Source organism: Erythranthe guttata, chromosome 3, assembly GCF_056151865.1.
Source record: "Erythranthe guttata isolate IM_541 chromosome 3, IM_541, whole genome shotgun sequence".
In the NCBI taxonomy this organism is placed as follows: domain Eukaryota; kingdom Viridiplantae; phylum Streptophyta; class Magnoliopsida; order Lamiales; family Phrymaceae; genus Erythranthe; species Erythranthe guttata.
This window is the reverse complement of record NC_142535.1, coordinates 12,915,498-12,936,069: the sequence shown is the minus strand read 5'-3', so window position 1 is coordinate 12,936,069 and position 20,572 is coordinate 12,915,498. Positions and strand designations below refer to the sequence as shown.

At 32.8% G+C, this 20,572-nt stretch overlaps 1 protein-coding gene, 1 long non-coding RNA gene and 1 pseudogene across 2 annotated transcripts; 1 reads left to right on the top strand and 2 right to left on the bottom strand.

Annotated features, from left to right (window-relative positions):
• The first annotated feature begins 269 nt into the window (after nucleotides 1–269).
• Nucleotides 270–553, top strand: LOC148771838 (signal recognition particle RNA; annotated as a pseudogene).
• Nucleotides 554–4,297: 3,744 nt separating this feature from the next.
• Nucleotides 4,298–6,284, bottom strand: LOC148771837 (uncharacterized). The gene is made up of 4 exons (XR_016030307.1): nucleotides 5,972–6,284; nucleotides 5,432–5,507; nucleotides 4,915–5,024; nucleotides 4,298–4,522 (listed from the first exon to the last, which is right to left on the bottom strand). It is a non-coding gene; the product is annotated as an uncharacterized LOC148771837 (long non-coding RNA).
• Nucleotides 6,285–8,311: 2,027 nt separating this feature from the next.
• Nucleotides 8,312–9,341, bottom strand: LOC148771836 (glutathione S-transferase T3-like). Its single transcript, XM_088815252.1, has 2 exons — nucleotides 8,922–9,341; nucleotides 8,312–8,839 (listed from the first exon to the last, which is right to left on the bottom strand). Exons 1-2 carry the CDS (start codon nucleotides 9,339–9,341, stop codon nucleotides 8,312–8,314), a joined length of 948 nt encoding a protein of 315 aa, XP_088671378.1.
• Nucleotides 9,342–20,572: the final 11,231 nt, after the last annotated feature.

Sequence of the window (20,572 nt, the reverse complement as noted above, 5' to 3'; positions counted from 1 at the left end):
ACTACATTCTATTCTTGTGTTGGAGCCACAATGTATGTGTGTTTATGAGCTATTATTAAATATTATTATCATTTTTTTTCGTAAGTTGTTATCCATTCCAGAATAAACGTTTTGCTTAATTTTATTGCCAATTTAAAGTTCGAGGATAAAATCAATTTAGTTTGAAGAGAGCAAAAAAAGAATAAAAAAAGACTAATAGAATTCACTCACACATCGGAAGTTTACTAGTTTAAAACTCTTTATAAACATAAAGAAAGATAATTTTATTAGCCGAGCTTAGTAACGTGAGCTTGTAACCCAAGTGGGGGCTATAAAGTAATTGAACATTGGGCTAGCTAGTTTGGCTGGGTCTAGGGTGGGCGGTTCACTTGCTTGCCCGGTCCAAGTGGGGAGTGGGGTCATGTGGTTCGGGCACCGACTCGGACTGCTTGGCTTCTAAAGTGGAGGGCAATGCGCGTTAGCTTCACAGAGCAGCGAAACTTCTCAGGCCGGGTTGCCTTCTTGGCCCATTTAAAGCTTTAATGGGGCTAGTCCAAATCGGACAATTACTTTTTTATTTATTTAAAGTATTTTTTGGTCTAGTTTATTTCAACAGTGGAAGGATTACAGGCTGGTTGCCTCCTTCGCCCATTTGAAGTTAAATGGGCTAGCCCAAATTGGCTTATGCCCTTTTTGTTCTTTTAAACACTAATTAGAGTTTATTTTATCTTATTTTATTGAGATTATTATTATTTTTATTTATTAAAAAAAATTAATAATATACCATTTTTAATTTTTAATTTTTTTTCCAGTAGTGACCTGGGTGGTCGGAGTACCAGTTAGCTACCTTAGCATTAGTTAACTTCAATTAGATGACATTCAGTTTTTTTAAATATCTTTATTTATTTATTATTTTAAAAATTAATAATATACTTTTTTTAATTTTTAATTTTTTTTCAGCAGTGGCCTCGGTGATCGGAGCCCCGGTTAGCTAACTCAACAATAATTAACTTCAATTAGTTGACATTCAAATTTTTTTCTTTTATCTTTTTTTTTTTAATTATTATTTTAATTTTTTTTCAAGCGGCAGGTCATTGGAGCTCTAGTCAGCTGATTCAGCATTAGTTGACATTCCTTTTTTTTTTTTTTTTGTCTTTTTTTCTTTTTGTTTTCTTTTACCCGCGGCGGGTTATCAGAGCTCTACTTAGCTAACTCAGCATTAGTTAACTTTGACATTGTTGACATTTGACATTGCATTTTTGTCTTTCTTTTATCTTTTTTTTTTTTAATGTTTCCGGTGGTGCGTCGTCGGTGCTCCGGTTAGTTGACTCAACGTTAGTAAACTTCAACCTTAGTTAGTTTTTAACATTAGTTGACATCACTTTTTGTCTTTTTTTTTTCAGTGGTTGTTCGTCGGAGCTCCGGTTATCTGACTCAGCATTAGTTTACTTCAACATTAGTTGACATATCGTTTTTTTTCCTTAATTTTGTTTTTCCAGCGGCGGGTCGTCAGAGCTCCGATTAGTTGATTCAGCATTAGCTGACTACGTATTAGTTGACTTCAACATTAGCTGACGTCCAACCTTTTTTTTTTCGGCATCGGGACGTCAGAGTTTTGATGAGCTGACTATGCATTAGTTGACTTTATATTAGCTGACTATGCATTAGTTGACTTTAGATTAGCTAACATCTGAACATTTTTGTTTATTTTTCCTTTCAACTTTTTTTTCGTGGTGGGTATTTAGGGCTCTGATTAGCTCACTACGTACGCATTAGCTGACACCTGACAATTTTTATGTTAAAGTCAGCTAATCGTAGCTCCGACGATCCGTCATCGGAGAAAAAAAAAGGTTGAATGTCAGCTAATATTGAAGTTAAATAATGTGTAAGTTAATTAATGTTGAAGTAAACTAATACTGAGTGAGCTAATTAACCGGTAACCCGACGACCCGTCGCCGAAAAAAAAAATGTCTACAGTGTTAAAGTTAACTAATGTTGAGTTAGCTAACCAGAGCTCCGACAATCCACCACTGGAAAAAAATTAAACGAAAAAAAAATGGATTGGCAAATGTCAACTAATGTTGAAGTTAACTAATGTTGAGTCAACTAAGTGGAGCTCCAACGACCTGCTACCGGATAGAAAAAAAAATTCTTAAAAAAGAAAAAAAAAAAACTTGACCAAGTTAGACTGGACCGGACAGGGTCGGACCAGCCTGATCGCCAAGTGGGATAGGATGGAGCTGGATTGGAATTATCTCAAATAAAAATATGTAGGACTATTTTGGAAATTCATGTTTTTGTAAATTTATTTAAAATGAAAATTTTAAAGGGTGAATTGATTTATAATAAAATTTCATTCCATGAACATAGCTAAAGAGTGAGTTGATTTATATGTATGTGAATGGCCTGATTTTACCCGATAAATGGAAATATATATAATTTTCATGCATGTATTCCATAATAGGTAAGTTTAAATAGTATTTAAAATTTAAAATTAAGGGAAAGTTAGTTGGAAGCCTCTACAAAATATTCTCTAATAAAAATAAAGAGAGATGAATTTTGCATTTTGCTAAAAGTCTTTGTGCGCTTTCGTGCTTTGGATCCGATGCTAGGTCTCGAGTATCTCTAACGTAATTGCTTTAGAAAACTAACAGTAACGACGATGCGGTAATTTGCACAACTTAGTTATATTAATAATTAACAACTTAGTCATAATAAGCAACTTAATTAAAATAAAGTGAAGAAAAAACTAAAATAAAAATACATGCATCCCACAACACATGCACAACTTACACAGTCAACTTAGAAAATTTATTTATAGAGCTTAGTTACATTAACGAGCAACAATCTAGAAAAAAAAAACATGTTTTTTCATGTAATTTTACTAGGAAGTTAGACAACTTAGAAACTTATTTACATAGCTTAATTACACAGTTTAGTTAAAATAAGGTGGAAAGAAAATATCTAGTGTGTACATCACCACCAACATTACCATCACATCACCATCACTAAACAATTCTTCATATTTTTCGGTCTTGGTTTCTATGATCATTAGGTTACAGCGGAGATGAATGTGTGTATCCAAAAGTGTATGTGGTGCGTGAGTGTATGTAAATGTGTGACTGTGCGTGGTTGTGTAGTGAAACATTGATAATGGCAGGGGGTATGGAGCAACTTTGACGGAGTGTAGTATGGTTGGACGAAATTTGACGGAGAACAGTTAATGTAGATGCGATGAAGGCGCGTTTGAAGAATAAAGAACTTTTAGCAAATTGCAAAAATCCAACTGTCCTAATTTGATAGACTTTTAGCGTTCAGGGGTACGGTGTTTAGCAACCTAAAATTAAAGGTCAAGTTATAGAATTATGATAAAACTAACTAATAAAAACTTTAAGTATTTGTAAAATAGCATAAAAGTTAATAATTATACCCAAAAAAATGGTATATCATTCTTTAAAAAAATATAATCTCTTTGTAAATCCGAGAAATATATGAAATCATTCAAATCAACGAAAAATATAACTATTAAGTATATATGTTAATTTTTTTAAAATTTATTAAGTAAATTCAATATAAGTTTACTTCAATGGATGAGTGCAAGTTCAAATTCTCATTAATTAGCTAAGTGTCTGTGTCAACAAATGTTAAGCAAAATAGTAAATATTCTCAGGATTTTAAATAAAATGAGAAGTATTCTAGGATTTTAAGCAAAATGAAAAACATTTTGTGAACTTTATCACTACAAGAAATAACGTATTTGACAACGAAATATTTTGTTGTTGAAAGGGTAAAATTTCGTTGGCAATACAATTCGATATATGTGTTAGTGGTAATACCTACATGCAAGCACTTCAACACAAAACGTTATCTATAGCGCTGCAAAATAGCTATCGTAGGATATTATAGCGCTTCTACAAACGCTATGTCCGCCGGAGCTATAATCGACCCCGACTCTTCTACAACGTTTTCTAAATGCTATCATAGGACATCTTTTTATAGCGTTAGTGTTGAGCTATCGTCCTTTATGTTGTAGCGCTTTATCATCGCCATGTTATTGTATTTGCAGCACTTTATAAACGCTATGTAATTGTATTTTGTAGCAGTTTTTCATGTGCCATTGCTTGAACATTTATTACATTCGCTAAACGCTATATTAAAAGTAACTGTATTTTTTACTTCTGCTTTGACTAGTTACATACCATGAAAACTATTTTAATGTTTATTGTTGCAAAGTAGTAATTAACATACTTCCAAATTAATAACAACAGTAGATATATAATATTATTTTTATACAGCTCCAAACAATAATAGAACAAAATAACAAAGCAACCCATAAGATTTTATTACGATAACAAAGAAAAAGAAAGTGACAGAAAGTCCTAAGCCGATATAAATTTTATTCGATTCAATAGTATTCACCAGGTTACAAAAGACATTAAATGAGAGTTATTTTGGAGAAGAACACTAGAACCAGTGCCACAAGAATAAAGCAAAAACCAGTAGATCAACTTCCCATTTTCCACTCTCATGTTTTCTCTAGTACCTGTTGAGGAAAAATAGAAATGACGCAATATTTAAATAGTCATGCATAAATTATCTGAACTAGCTAATTATAAAACTATTGATAGGCGATAGCAACATATTATAGAGTCGTGAGTCATCAGGAATAAATTTTAGACAACGAAATAACAAATACTTTGTTTCTAATGAGATAATACCAGTTTCTACTACAAGTAGAACATGATATGAGTTAATTACAACTTCATCGTTAGAACTAGGCTTATATCTACATGTTCATGCATGGATAGTGAAAAAATATACAGAATAATTTATAAGCCCACATCTTGTTGCAATGGCAACAACATAATTAAAGTTATAATTTATGCATGGATGATGGAAGAATGTAGATAACAACACTGCACATTATAAACTTACTTCTTATTGCACTGCTATCTTTCTTTTTTTTCAATTGAGCACCAGCAACATGTAGTTGATTTATCAACATTCATAATGTAGTATTTGCATTTTCCATTTTCTTCAAATCTCTGTAAAATGTAACCATAGCTTGCATAACAACGGAATAATAAGGGTCAAAAAATAATAAATAAAGATAAAGGTAACTTGCACTTCACTTTGTACATTAACTTAATGAAATTATAGACTTCGAAAAAAACTATAGAAACAGAAAAACTAAGAACAACAAAATGATTCAGGATAAAAGAAATAATTGAACGCAGGTTATCTGATTTTTATCCATCTCTAATGCCAAATCAATGAACACCTATCTAGGATTCACTAAATCATTCGAAAAATTTCATCTTCAGTACCCAGTCATTATAACTTAAAAGTCCTATTTCCAGATGAAACTTCAAGATAAGTGTATTTAAAATTATAACACATACTTACAGAGATTATTTTACTAAAACTTAAATAAAAAGTAATAAGCATTTACCCTTATTTTACTTGTTTAATATGAGAGTCTTTACGGATTGAAATCTTCTTCAGGCTCTATTATCTAACTGTCTCAGCTGCTCAGAACAAGAAATATTAAATGTCATCTTTCACAGCCACAACGAAAGAATCATCCATCAACAAATCTAATTCCATAAACCTTCTTATGTCCTATAAGTTGAACCAAAAAGTTAATTGAACATTCATTGTGCAATTTGAGAAGTCGTAGTTATGCTAAATCTGCAAAGTTCGAAAACTCAAAAGTAATAATCAACAATTCCAAAACATGTGTGTGCTTGTGAATATATTGTATTTCATAAATAGAAAATCATCGCACATTCAGATATCCATAACTTTACAAAATGTTTGGTGGTAGAGTTTTTGTATGCAAGGGAAATAATGACTTTGAGGATCTAATCAGTATTCATTTCCTTCTAAGAACCCTAGAGCAATCTAATATTCGATGGTGAAGAAACACAATAGAATTAGGGGTTATTGCAAATAAACTGAAATTCAGAAAAATACAGAGAATCGGAGTTACCAACTATATGGCAGGAAATCGGAAAGATGGTCTTGGTAAATCAATTTCTAGAGAGACCGACATAGTACTATGGAAAGGTCGGATGGAGTATTTCACATGTCCGACAAAAGAAGGATTCCGCCAGAAACATTCCGGCAAGACGATACACGCTAATTGACGACCTTGGAGAGAGATGTTGGTCTGGAACTGAAAAATTTTCCCTTTAGAAAATGGAGTTTGAAGAAGAGGGGCGAGCGACGGTGTTGGTCATTTTGCCTACTTTTTTTTTTGAGTAATCTAATCTCTTCTTTTTTAAAGGAGTGTCTAAGGGCATCTCCGTTGAGAGGTAAATACATGGTGCTATATCTATTATACCCCTTGAACAGTATTTTACCATCTCTGTTTTTACTCCTCTGTTCCAACCACATTATCTATATTTTAGCATTCTATTATATTTAATTATTTTTCAACTATTCCACTATAATAAATATATGTAATTAGTTTATTGTATTAGACTTTCCTTCTTCTCTGCATTCTCCCGCCTTCTCAGCCCTGGATTTTCCTTTTTCTCCCTCCAAATTTTAATTCCTTTTTTTTTTGGCCTGTTGCTTATCTTAAATCAAAATCTTGAACATTTTTTATCAAACAATTTCAGATATTCAATGGCTCAATTATTTAACATTTTTTTGCATAATCCCCAAGATTTTGATGATGATGATGATATAAATTTTTCTGCCATAGTTGTCGTTGCCCTAGAAGCTGAAGAAAATGCTATACAACAACAATAATTACGACGACGTGGGTCTGTTCCTGGTCATTCTACAATTCACCGTGATAGAAAAAGAGGCCACGATAAATTATGGAATGATTATTTTACCGCCGAACCTGTGTATCCTGACTATTTATTTCGTATGACTCGTAATTTATTTATCCGAATCCAATCTGCGGTTGAAGCTCATGATAGCTACTTTATGCAAAAAAAAAGATGCTTGTGGAAATTCCGGCTTGTCCTCTCTTCAAAAGATAACGGCTGCTATGCGAATGCTTGCTTATGGAGCTTCAACAGATTCAGTAGACGACTATAAACGTATTGGAGAAAGTACGTCTATAGAGAGTCTCGTATTGGAGAAAGTACGTTTATAGAGAGTCTCAAAAGGTTTGTATTAGCCGTTATTGCAATTTTTTCTGACGAATATAGAAGGTCACCAACAAATAATGATATTACACGATTGTTAGCGGTTGGCGAAAATCGTGGATTTTCTGGGATGTTGGGAAGTATAGATTGTATGCATTGGGAATGGAAGAATTGTCCTACTGCTTGGCAAGGGATGTATACCGGGCATATCCATGAGCCGACAATTATTCTTGAAGCAGTGGTTTCATATGATCTTTGGATATGGCATTAATTCTTTGGGTTGCCAGGAGCACTTAATGATATCAACGTTTTAGATCGATCTCCTATATTTCGTGAATTAGTTGCGGGGCACGCTCCTCCCGTTAACTACTCAATTAATGGACACAATTATGAAATGGGATACTACTTAGCTGATGGAATATATCCAACATGGCAACGTTTGTGAAAAAAATTCTATGTCCTCGAGATAATAAGCAAAAATTGTTTGCGACATCTCAAGAGTCAACAAGGAAAGATGTGGAGCGAGCTTTTGGAGTTCTGCAATCACGTTGGGCTATAATGCGAGGGCCTGCCCGATTCTGGGATAGGAAAACTCTTGCAAATATTATGGAGGGGTGTATAATAATGCACAATATGATTATTGAAGATGAAACAGATTCTTACAATGTTGAAGATGATTTTGATTCAAGTTCAAAACTTGTGTTATCACGGGATCAAACACCAGAGGTTATGGAGTTTCTTGAAATTCATAGTCGTATCAGAAATAAACAAACTCATTGTCAGATCCAATCAGACCTCATTCAACATTTGTGGTAGAAATATGGAGGAGAATAAATTATTTTTCTTTCTCATTATGTTTGTTTTTTGCTAAATTAGTATGTTGCAGTAATTAATTAACGGTAGTATTGTTATTTTCTTTGTTGTTATTATAACTTTTGTCTTGTTTTGATGTTTTATTCTAGTGCAGTAGTATATTTAATTTCATTACAGTAGTTGTCTTCAATGGTGATACTCAAATTTTATTCCATTATATATATATATATATATATATATATATATATATATATATATATATATATATATATATATATATATATATATATATATATATATATATATATATATATATATATATATATATATATATATATATATATATATATATATAAGTCCATACAAACAACAAAATTATATGGATCATCATACATACATATCAAACTAGAAATTCATACACTATTTTTTAACAATTTTTTTTCTTGAAGCTTCTTGAAATATGATGCTCTTGTCTCATCCATGTCACTAGTATCTGTCATCATTATCATGTCTTCTCTCTTTTTATTCTCAAGTTCAATGTATTCTTCCTGAATACGTATCTGCTTTTCTGACCTTTCTCGTTTTCTACATTCGTTGTCTGCATACTCATTTTTCCACGACTCTAGAATCGCCGCAGCACTCGAGTATGGAATATTTTCTTTGTCTTTTTTCTTTTTAAGCTTTTCCTTTGCACCTTTAGTAACGGTTGGCCTCTCAAATTCATTGTTTTCAAAGTTATCATCACCGAGATTAACGCTATCAGGAGTCGCAGGAGATGAACTAGCAGGACTTGCACCAATGTGGTTTTTTGATGATTTATTGGAACGCTGACTTGAACTAAAAGATGTCCATCTTAGTTCATTTTTTAACACATTCCAACAATGAAGAAACTGGAAATTTCTCTTCGTGGATAACTTGAACAGTTCTTTTGCTTTCAAAATCTGTAAAATGATGAAAACTCATAATTATCCCATAAAATTATATCATTATAATTTGTACATAAACAAAAGTTAAATGTTATACCCTATCCTGTTCGGTCAGGCCGCTCTCTTGTTTTTGTTGAACTTGAGCATAACATCCAACGAATTTGGTAACGTCCTTGTTGATTAAGCCCCAACGACTCGAAATAGAAATTTGAGTTCGATCATAGTTTGTGTCACGCAAAAAATATTCATGGACTCTCTTCCAAAATGCATCTTGTTTTTGTTGGTTTCCGATGATTGGATCTTGTGACACATTTAGGTAACCAGATATGAGTAGAAAATCTTCATCAGTTGAGAAATTCTGTTGATGACCATGTTTTATATTTTTATTTTCATTTTCCTCCGCGACTTGTGATTGCTCACATGTTTCAGTACCAAAATTGTTGGGAAATATTTGTTCAGAAAATTCATCTTCATCTAATAACATATGTGTATATAATCGTCTATTTCCAGAAGCCATCTACACATATATACTAAAATATATAAATCAATTAATAAATTAAATAATATAAATCAAACATTAAAGCAAACATACAAAAACTTTGCTGCTACACGTGCAACACACTACAACCTAATTTTATATGTCGTTTTGCCCCCATTTTATTTTTCTCTGGCTTTTAAATTGAAGAAAAACAGAGCAAATAAAATACATCAACTAAAACAACAACAAAAAGATGTGGAGTTTGCCGGAATATTACCAGGAAAAAGTACGACGGCGTGAAAGCAATCAAAGTCAGTAGAGATGGAAACTTCAGCAATGGAGAAATAGACCTGAATGTTTTATTGATTTTTTTTTTTTTTTTTGTATTTTTTTGTTACTTTTGGCTTGAAGATTTTTTTTTTTTTTTGTGTTTTTAATCGATAAATTATTTCATTTTTATAGAAAAAATCTTCAACTACCCAATTTAAATTTTACAGTTAGGAGATTTGTAATTAATCTTTTTTACTGTTCATGATTATTTTAATATTTTTTCATTTAGCTTCTATGAACAGTAGGTGGTATATATACCTGTTGGATGTTTAATTTTAGCACATGAGATAAAGTTTACCTCTCCCGTTGGAGTTGGGTTTTTTTGGAAAAATGGTATATTTCCCCTTTTTAGCATATAGCAGGCCTTTTTTTTCTATGGTTGGAGATGCTCTAAGCGAAACTTTTTTCCCGGCCCAGTTATAGCGTTTCTTTAAGTATTATAAACTAATTATAGCATTTATTAAAAAAACGCTATAAGAATGTGCTATAAAAACCTAATTTTGTTGTAGTGAAGTGCACGTATCGTACAAGTAATATAGTGACTTTTAAGTTCGAATATCGATCCATAGAGAATATTTAATTATTTAATCATAAACGCTAAATTCTACCAATTATGCTCAAGCCCACCCTACACAGTCGAAAGATGAGTATTTATTCTAAATTAAAGTAAAACAATTAAAGCAATTTAAACAATAAAAAAAAAACACGGAAGCAATTAAACACGAAGATTTTCAAAGTAAACAAGCCTAGGATTTTATCTTCTCCCGATGTGATTATTCATCCCTCAATTTCCTCAATTATGCAAGTAAATAATTCGGATTACTAACCTGAGATGCTAATTTAATCATAACTCGCTTCCGCGTGTATTACGATTCTATTATTCAAGACTAAATCACTGTATTCCTACGCAGCTCAATCAAGAACAAAACATTAAGCACAAATCTCAATAATGACTACCTAAGAGGTTAACTATATTCATACGATAACACAACAAAGGCTCTTCTACCACAGTTCTAATTGTTAAACCGATCTTCCGATTCATGCAGTCAACAATAACAATAAAGCACATAAAGTGATCAAGTTCATGCACTTAATAAATCAAGTAAAAGAAATAATCTAAATTAATTATTGCATAAAATCAATAGATTTGGGTTCACAAATCCCACATAGGGTTCGAATAAAACCCTAGAAACTAAAGACCTAGTTACTCGAGATTCTTATGATAAAGAAAATAAAATAAATAAATTAAATAAGAAAAACTATGCTTGAGTCTTCGTTGATCTTTGTTCCTCGCATTTTGTGGTGTAAAATTTTGTGCTTATGGTGTAGAGACTTGTTGCTTTTATAGGCTTTTCTTGAGAATGAAGTAGAGAAAACCTAATAGGAATCAATTTCCGCTACTTCCCCCCATCAGGATTTGTTCATCGCTTTTTGTCACGTTGGAGTCCGAATTATGGAATATTGCGTGAATAAGAATTGTAGCCCTTGAAATTAGCTTTCCAATGCCGTCAGAATCAGCTGATTTAGAGTTCGTATGAGAGAGATATGCTCGAAATGGTGGATCCTGCCAAAGCTGTGGAGAGATTCCTTCTTCCAATTTGATTTATTTCCTTATTTGCAATTTTTTCATTTCTTTTTGATCTTTTTTTCCTTCATGGGCACCTAATTCTCGTTTTTCACCTGTAAAACACAAAATCAATCAATTAAAACACAAATATAATTAAATCTACACAAAAGATCCACGTAAAAGTAAACGTATTGAGCGTAAAATCTACACTCAACAATATGCTATACAAAATATATTTGTACGGACTTTAAACTAATAATCCCTTCAATCACATACCAAACTAATAATCCATGGGTTTGCAATCGGTCAATCCTTGTCTCAATTTTCATATTGCCACTTTCTTGTCCAGATATCTACCGACGGTGGCACCAACAACCCAGCACACAAAACACCTTTCAGCGAAATCCTTCTATCAAATCAGAATCTTCAGATTTGGTCAACTCCCGCACAACAAAACTTTAAAGAATTATTTTGTGGGGCGGCATTGAGGGGAAAAAAAGTAGCTTGGGTAAAATGAAATTCAATGTGCAAGTCTAAAGACGAAGGGGGGTTAGGAGTGCGAGATTTAGAGAAGTTCAATTTAGCTCTTCTCACCAAGTGGTGGTGGAAATTACTAACGAGGGAGCGTGGATAATGGAAAAAAGTAATCAGGTCCAAATACTTATGGGGTGATGGAGGGTATGTTGAAGAGTTTGTAGAATATAAAGGAAGGAATAAATCATTATGGTAGAGAAATTTATATAGAGATGTGGAGGGTGAAGAAGGGAGTTGGTTTACTATGGGCTGTGAGAGAGTAGTAGGAACAGGAACGAACACAAAATTTTTGAAGGACCCATGGGTTGGAGGGAGGAGAGACTCGAGATTAATTTAGAAGATTGTACGAAATAGCAATGGACAAAGAATGTTCGGTAGCAAACAAAAGAGTCTGGGAAAGGGGTGGAAATGGAAATGAGAATGGAGGAGGGAATTGTTTCAATAGGAAGATAATTTGTTGTGTGAACTAGAAAACAATGTTACTTGTATGTTCCAAATATTTGATATGCAAGACACGTGAAGATGGAAAGAAGACCCATCCAGAATATATAATACAAAATCAGCTTATCAAGGGCTTCGTATAAGGGGAGAATAAAGTTTTGAAAATGGTACCTGAACAAATAAAAATTGGCAAAATGGAATCCCTAGCAAGGTTCACGCTTTTGTGTGGTGGCTATTACTTGACAAACTACCAACAAAGAGGAACCTAAGAAGAAGATATATTCTATCTAAGGATTGCAATTTGCTTTGTGATATTTGTAGTCGTTTTGAAGAAGATAACGATCACTTATTCACTTCTTGCGCATACTCCTTTAAGCTATGGATGGGTTATTTTGCATGGACTGGTGTTCAAACTGTCATGCACTCAAGCGTAAGAAAGCAATTTCAGATTCACTTGGGTTTTAACCGAAAAAAGAATCATTAGTTGTTTTGGATGATGATTTGGCATTGTACAACATGGTCTCTTTGGAAAGCAAAGGACTCAAAGATTTTTCAAGAGAGATGCACATCAACCGAAGTAGTGGTAGAAGCTATTAAGCTTAGAATTTGGTCTTGGGTTAAGGCGTTGAATCAACATTCATTCTCATACGAAATTCTTAGTTGGTTCACCAACCCAGTGGAGTGTCTCTCATAACAACTATTTGGGAAGACTAGACTAAGAGAAGTTATGAGTGATACAAGCTCAAAATATAGCGAGTTTGTGGGCTTGTGAGGTGGTGTGCTTGTAATATAAATTGACGTTCTGCACATCTTGTGCTAATTAAAAAAAAAAAAAAAAAAAAAAAAAAAGCTCGCTCACCCCTACCCCGGCCCATTTCACCAGATTTGGACTCGCTATCTTGTTTGCCACACCCGGAAATGGATCTCACTCTCACACAAAAGAACTAATATTTAGGACCGGAAAGAGATTCAAATTTGTATGTGTCCTTGCCTCTCTCTCCATTAACGGTTCATTATATATATGGAAAAGTAAGATTGTCTTCAAGTAGAGAGTAAAAATAGTACAACCATCGTCATAGTCAAATGGGCTTGTCGATGGAAGATGCCAAGGAGAATTCAATGCGCTAGTTCGGAAAAAAGGAGAGAGAGAGAGAGAGAGAGAGAGAGAGAGAGAGAGAGAGAGAGAGAGAGAGAGAGAGAGGATAAGATATAAGATACTATAGTTGGGAAAGAGGTGGAATTGAAATATTTCGAATGAGTGGTCCAAATGAAAGAGTTGAGAGTCAACGGTCAAGATTAAAAGATCCGAAAGGGCTCTCAAGTTACCAAGTGAGCTTTGTGCTATTTCGGTTGAATTGAATTCACTAAATCAATTTGGACCAAAAATCCAACAAATCTCCAGTTGGGATCAAAAGTGGATAATCGAGAATTTTTTTTCAATGAACATGAATCATCATGGCCGTTTCAAATATGCTTGAACATTTTAGTTCATTAATATTTTTGTGTTTGTAATAAAAAAGAAAATAAATGGTAATCACACAAAATCATGCATTTCACACAGAAAGCAAGTAACAAATGTATCTCAAAAACTGCATAACATCACATATTTGCTAAATGCCACAGAAAAAGTCCAGGATCTTCAAACATGAATCCAATTTATTCGGACAAAGGCACTAAGATACCCAACTGCCCATATTAGCTGGATTGAACTCAGAGATAATTTTTTCAAGATTAACTAAACTTTTTTCAACAATATCTCTAAACTAAACTTTTTTTTCAAGATTAACTAAACTTCACGTCAATATACTAGTTGTATCATGAAAAACATGATTTTTACATAATTGAATTCCAAATTAACTATCAATAAAGACTATTACCTGTTTGCTCATATAACCAATTTTAATAATCCCTTCCATTGTATATCAAGAAAATTATTTTTTTAATTACCATTATATATGTTGAAACAATAATTTATTAAGATTGTCATCTATTCTTTGTATACAGTAACTTTTCTTACAACATATTTCATCAAATTCTTCTTCTTATATATATATATATTTATAGAGAAGGTAAGTAAGTATGAGTAATTTTATTTTTTCTTTTCATCAACCATATATATAAAATATGTAATTAGAATATAATGTTTTGATGAAGAACGTACTAGGATAGACAAACTCCTATGTTAGTTCTCAGAAGAATAGGGATCGTGTCTTAATTATCATCCCAAGTTTCAAAATCAGGTGTACTATAAACGAATAAACTATATATATATTCATTTGCGATGAAACAAATCGATGCACTTTACGACCAATTTTCTACACATCGCGACAAAACTAAATGCAGGCATGCATAATTTATACATACAGAAATGGAATATTAATATATATAATAATTAGTTATTAATTCCAGCACCGATCACTTTCGTGCTGAGGGTAATCGCCTTTAATGGTAACTAAGTCGACGACTGCTTTTTTACGTATTTCTTCGTTATTCTAAAAGCTCTCGTTTTGTATGGCAGCCGTATATAATTAATAGATATACACTCTTGAGACCACCACTATTTGTACTTGACACTGTTTAAATATACTTCTTGGTTTATTGCTTCTGTCCTTCAATTATTTGATTAATTAATTGCTCATAATATTATATTGATCATTCATAAAATAAGTTGCACTATCTAAAAGTGATTAGGGACAACTAGAAGTGATTAGGGACCACAAACACTGTTGTAGTAATTAATAATATTATATGTCAATATTATTCAGATATTAATATGCAGCGCATTTGTTAACCAAGATGTTTCTGTTAATCTCATCACTTCATAGTTATTACCTGTTTAATTATTCATTAGTATTAAACTTGAAATTCGATTCAAGTGTGGTTGTGGTTTTTATTTCGCTACAAGAAAACATGACGGAAATTTCGGTTAGTATTCTAACAAAATCCGTCGCTAAATCAGATCACCGACGGATTCATCGGCAGAAACAATCAGTCGGTAAAAATCCCGATGCTAAATTGAGAAGCAAAGAATATTTGCATGCATGCAGGCTATTCTGGAAATTGTATATCCAGACTTCAATTTAATTTATCCGTCGGCAAATAATTCAACTATATTAAAGTAATTTATCCGTCAGCAAATAATTCAAATACATTAAAGTAAATCTTAAATTATATATAATTGTACCAAATGTGAAATCCCTCGCCCCAGGGACGCCATTCTTTGACCCGTTAAGTATTTGATGGAGGAATGTAAATCATGGTAATTCAACGGCCATTCCCACACTGCGGCTGCTAGGATTCGATCCTAAGACCTTGTACCAACTTACCACCTCCGGAACCAGTTTATATATAATTATATATATGTATGCATGTATCATATATCAATAATATATATATATATATATATATTGGTCCAAGTAGTATTAATTAATTGAGAGCTAGCTCTAGTTATCCTCCAATAATGAGAAATTACTGTTCCTTCTTAATATCCAATGTGAACCCTTTTTTTTCACATAAGACAAAATAGTTTGTATTTTTACTCCAAAAAAAAAAAAAATAGTTTGTATTTATAAAGAAACAGACATGAATAAGAATAATGTTAGATATTGTCCCAGAAAAAGGATGTTTCAAAGTTAAGGTAACTGGAGAATTTAGGCAGATATCCAACTTCTACACACCCTCACTTTTAACCTAATTTCATATTAGTTTAATTAATATTTGTTAACTACGTACATATCACTAATTAGCTTAATCCACCTGGTCTGATTGAAACTAAAAAGCTGATGCATGCATCCTCAAACTTCTGAAAATGGCACAAAAGTCTTCCCGTGCGCCGCTTAACTTCGCCACTTGCCTTAAGTACTCCGACTCACTAAACTTTCCGTCTTTTAAAATATTTATTTATAAATAATTAATCTTAATTAATAAACTCCAAAACCCTAAAAAGGGAAATTAAAGACGAAACAAACATGAATACTCGGCTCAAGCAAAAAAAAAAAAAAAAAAAAAAAAAAAAAAAAAAAACCAGAAAAAAGAAAAAAAAAAAAAAAAAAAAAGAAAAATGCCTCAAGAACAAATTTGCACCAATCCTAGTGATTATTGCTTCTTCTGCATCATGAAGGAGCAAGATTTGTCGATCAGAAAAACTCAATCAAAGAGTATGGGTAAACAAGCACTAAATCCCCCTGAGTATTTTTTCTTACTTAAAACTCCCTTGTGTTTCATTTTACTTTGCATGAAATCTCATTTTCCGTTAAAAGTTAATGCCTAAACATAAAACCCCACTGTGTTAAGAAAAACCTCCAACAAATCCCCTATGAGTTTTTTCTTGCTTAAATTAAACTCCCCTGTGTATCCCATTTTCCGTCAAAAGTTAATGTTTTATGCAATTTTTTATAATAGAGGAGGATTTAGTGCATATTTTCTATAATACAAGGAGATTTTATGCAAAATTAATTTATTATTTTAAATTTATTTTCTTAAATTAAGTCGAACACATTTATCTAGTTGCAATTGAAAAGTAGAAATATAATAGGTGAGTGAATGTTTTTTTAGAAGAACAAAAATTTTATATGATATAATTTACTAATGTATTTAAAAAAAAATTAAAAATATATAATTATTTTATTAGAATTATTATATATATTATAATTTATTTTGGATTAGTTATATATGAAAAGAATATAAATAATTTGAGAATCCATTCCAACTTCCATCTCGGATATTATTTTTTAGTTTCATATTTTAAATTAATAGATATGTATTCAACTCAATTTAAGAAAATAATTTAAATTTTAAATGAATAAATTATTTTGCATAGACCTCCCATGTATTGCAAAACCATGCACCAAATCCTCCTATCAACAAAAAAACAAAAAACCTTGCATAAAATCCCCTCTATAGTTAACGGTGTTAACTATTTAACAAAAATGGGGATTTCATACAAGAAAAAATGCACACAATTAAATGAACACAGAGAGATTTGATGCAGGTTTGTCATAATAGGGGGGCTTATGTTGTTTACCCCCAAAGAGTATCTAAAAGGAATTTTCAAGTATCTTAGAGCATTTAGAGAGATTGAGAAAGGTGGAAGCGTGAAACTTGACCTCAATATGTTTCCCCATGATGCAAGAATCACATACAAGCATATCGGATATAAAACATTACCAAGATGATTTTTTTGTACATTAGCTACAAATATAACCTAATCTCTGATACGATCTCTTGGATATCTAAGAATTCTTTATGAAATGTAAGAAAACTATTCTATAGTATATCTCTGCCTAATAAAACTCTAGCACAAAATAGACTATTAACTATTTAAAGATAAAGAAAACCCTAGAATGCTACTCTAAGTAGAAAAACGATTAACCAAGTTAATTAATTACTAACTATTCTTAAGTCCTAACCCATTGAACACACGGCAAAATCCCCTGACAACTAACCCTATATTATTCTAATTAATTATTAAATAAATAATTGAAAAACCAATAATTAATTAATAAACTAAATAGTAATATATCGTAACATTCGACTTCTCTTAAAAAGAACGTTGTCCTCAAAGTTCGAGTCGATTTGGTCCTTCTCCTTTGCGTTTCCACCTATATGTTTGACTTCATCGAATTTCTTTTCGGATGAATCCAAAAAACACGATGAACGATCAGGCTTTTTAACACATTTGTTGATTTTGAATGCCTAAGAAAATCTACTCATCTGTTGAGGCAGACTACATGTTACGACATTAGGTGACGTAACAGAATTGTTGTGTTGTCACAGTAATAAATCTACGAAAAGCAGAATAAAGACCACAACAATTTAATGTGGTTCGGATACAAACGTACCCTACATCCACGAGGACTTGCAAAACTAGTTCAGATTTATGTGTACATTAATAGGACTTAATAAAAACACTAAAGACTCCCTCTTTATGTAATATGCCGTTCTTGCACACGACTCGAACTTGTTGATAATCAAAGCAATTCCTCCTCCGCACTCTTGGACTTCCTCCAATGTTGAACTTCCTTCAAACGGCGGATCGACCTCTCCCGAGATCTTTTAAGCACTTCTCCCAAAACGCCGATCTTCTTTATGGCCTGGTAGAAGAAACCTGTTCTGTTGCCACACCTGTCGTGCAGACAGGGCTGCAGCACGGGCTGCACCCTTCAAAGCCTTTATGCTGGGATTTTTCTTATTAAAGCTCCATCGGACTCATATGAGGTTGAGGGCCTTATATAGAGGCACGGAATCTCCACCCTAAACCTAACTTGGGCCCTAAGAAATCGATTTAACTAGGTAATAGAATCCTAGTCGATTTCTACGTCTATTCTAGATAAGTACAAGAGATACCTAACTAGAATATAATACATGGAAATAAATCTAAGTCCTAATAAAAATATTACAAGAATAGGACTCTAATTAATTCCAAAATAAGCATGGAAAACAAATATTTGCCAATCTTTAGTTTCCACGTATGGCGGATTTCTTCAATCTTCACAAACAGAAATCTGGTGCCAACAATCTCCCCCTTTGGCATAGATTGGTTAGAATCCATGTTTAACAAGAACTCCCCCTGCAAATGAGATTTACTCCCCCTGCAACAAAGATATCACTTTTCTTCACCCGTCTTGGTCTTCTATCAGAGTGTCCCATCACGGGGCACGTTACAACGCAGCGGAATTGGGTGAATGCCGTGACAGACTTCCGTCTCAATCTTCCTTGTGAACACACGTCATCCAATAAGCAAATCAAACAAATCAAAACCCAAAATCAGACACTAAGTATATCTTGTGACCCGCTCTGATGCCAATTGTTGATTTTGAATGCCTAAGAAAATCTACTAATATGTTGAGGCAGACTACATGTTACGACATTAGGTGACGTAACAGAATTGTTGTGTTGTCACAGTAATAAATCTACGAAAAGCCGAATAAAGAACACAACAATTTAATGTGGTTCGGATACAAACGTACCCTACATCCACGAGGACTTGCAAAACTAGTTCAGATTTATGTGTACATTAATAGGACTTAATAAAAACACTAAAGACTCCCTCTTTATGTAATATGCCGTTCTTGCACACGACTCGAACTTGTTGATAATCAAAGCAATTCCTCCTCCGCACTCTTGGACTTCCTCCAATGTTGAACTTCCTTCAAACGGCGGATCGACCTCTCCCGAGATCTTTTAAGCACTTCTCCCGAAACGCCGATCTTCTTTATGGCCGGGTAGAAGAAACTTGTTCTGTTGCCACACCTGTCGTGCAGACAGGGCTGCAGCACGGGCTGCACCCTTCAAAGCCTTTATGCTGGGATTTTTCTTATTAAAGCTCCATCGGACTCATATGAGGTTGAGGGCCTTATATAGAGGCACGGAATCTCCACCCTAAACCTAACTTGGGCCCTAAGAAATCGATTTAACTAGGTTATAGAATCCTAGTCGATTTCTACTTCTATTCTAGATAAGTACAAGAGATACCTAACTAGAATATAATACATGGAAATAAATCTTAGTCCTAATAAAAATATTACAAGAATAGGACTCTAATTAATTCCAAAATAAGCATGGAAAACAAATATTTGCTAATCTTTAGTTTCCACATATGGCGGATCTCTTCAATCTTCACAAACAGAAATCTGGTGCCAACAACATTGTTCACGTTTTGTTGGATTTTGAGTCCAAACCGATTTCATCATATTTAAGGCGTGAACAATGGAAAATGATGACTTTAGTTATTTGTTTCAAACTCCTAGGTTAGTTATCACAAGAATAAGGATCGTGTCTTAATTATCATGCCAATTTTCAAAATCAGGTGTACTATAAACCAATAAACTACTCTTGAGACCACCACCATTTGTACTTGACACTGTTTAAATATACTTCTTTATTTATTTGCTTCTGTCCTTGATCAATTATTTAAACTATTTAATTAATTGCATAATGTTGATCATTCATAAAATGAGTTGCATGCACTATCTAAAAGTGATTAGGGACCACAAACACACCTCTAATAATTTTATTAATTAATTAATTAAGCCATTATAATATTCAGAATATTAATTAATTAATCATGTGTTTTTCTGAAATAATATGTCTAGTAAAGAGCATTTGCAACCAAGATGTTTCTGTTAGTCTGATACACTTCATAATAACTTTACAAATTATCTGATCAGTAAATGAACCTAGATTTTCTTCCAGAATTGGAGAACCTTAATTACCTGCTTAGTTATTACTGTTTATAAACTTGAAATTTGTTTATTGTGACAAGTGTCCCGCAAGGGATGACCTAGCGGTTGGAGCAAGTGATGGGTTTGTTTCATTAATTGACCAAAGTTCGAATCTCCTTGCCAACGGTCGCTAGGTCGAGTTTGTCACACATGATTAACCTAGTGTGGTTTACATT

What these genes read in the sequence shown, in the direction of transcription:
- LOC148771836 (XM_088815252.1), bottom strand. Translation starts at nt 9,341, where the DNA reads ATGGCTTCTGGAAATAGACGATTATATACACATATGTTATTAGATGAA. An exon ending in GCCTGACCGAACAGGATAGG is followed by an intron (nt 8,840 to 8,921) that starts GTATAACATTTA and finishes ATCATTTTACAG; the next exon opens with ATTTTGAAAGCAAAAGAACT.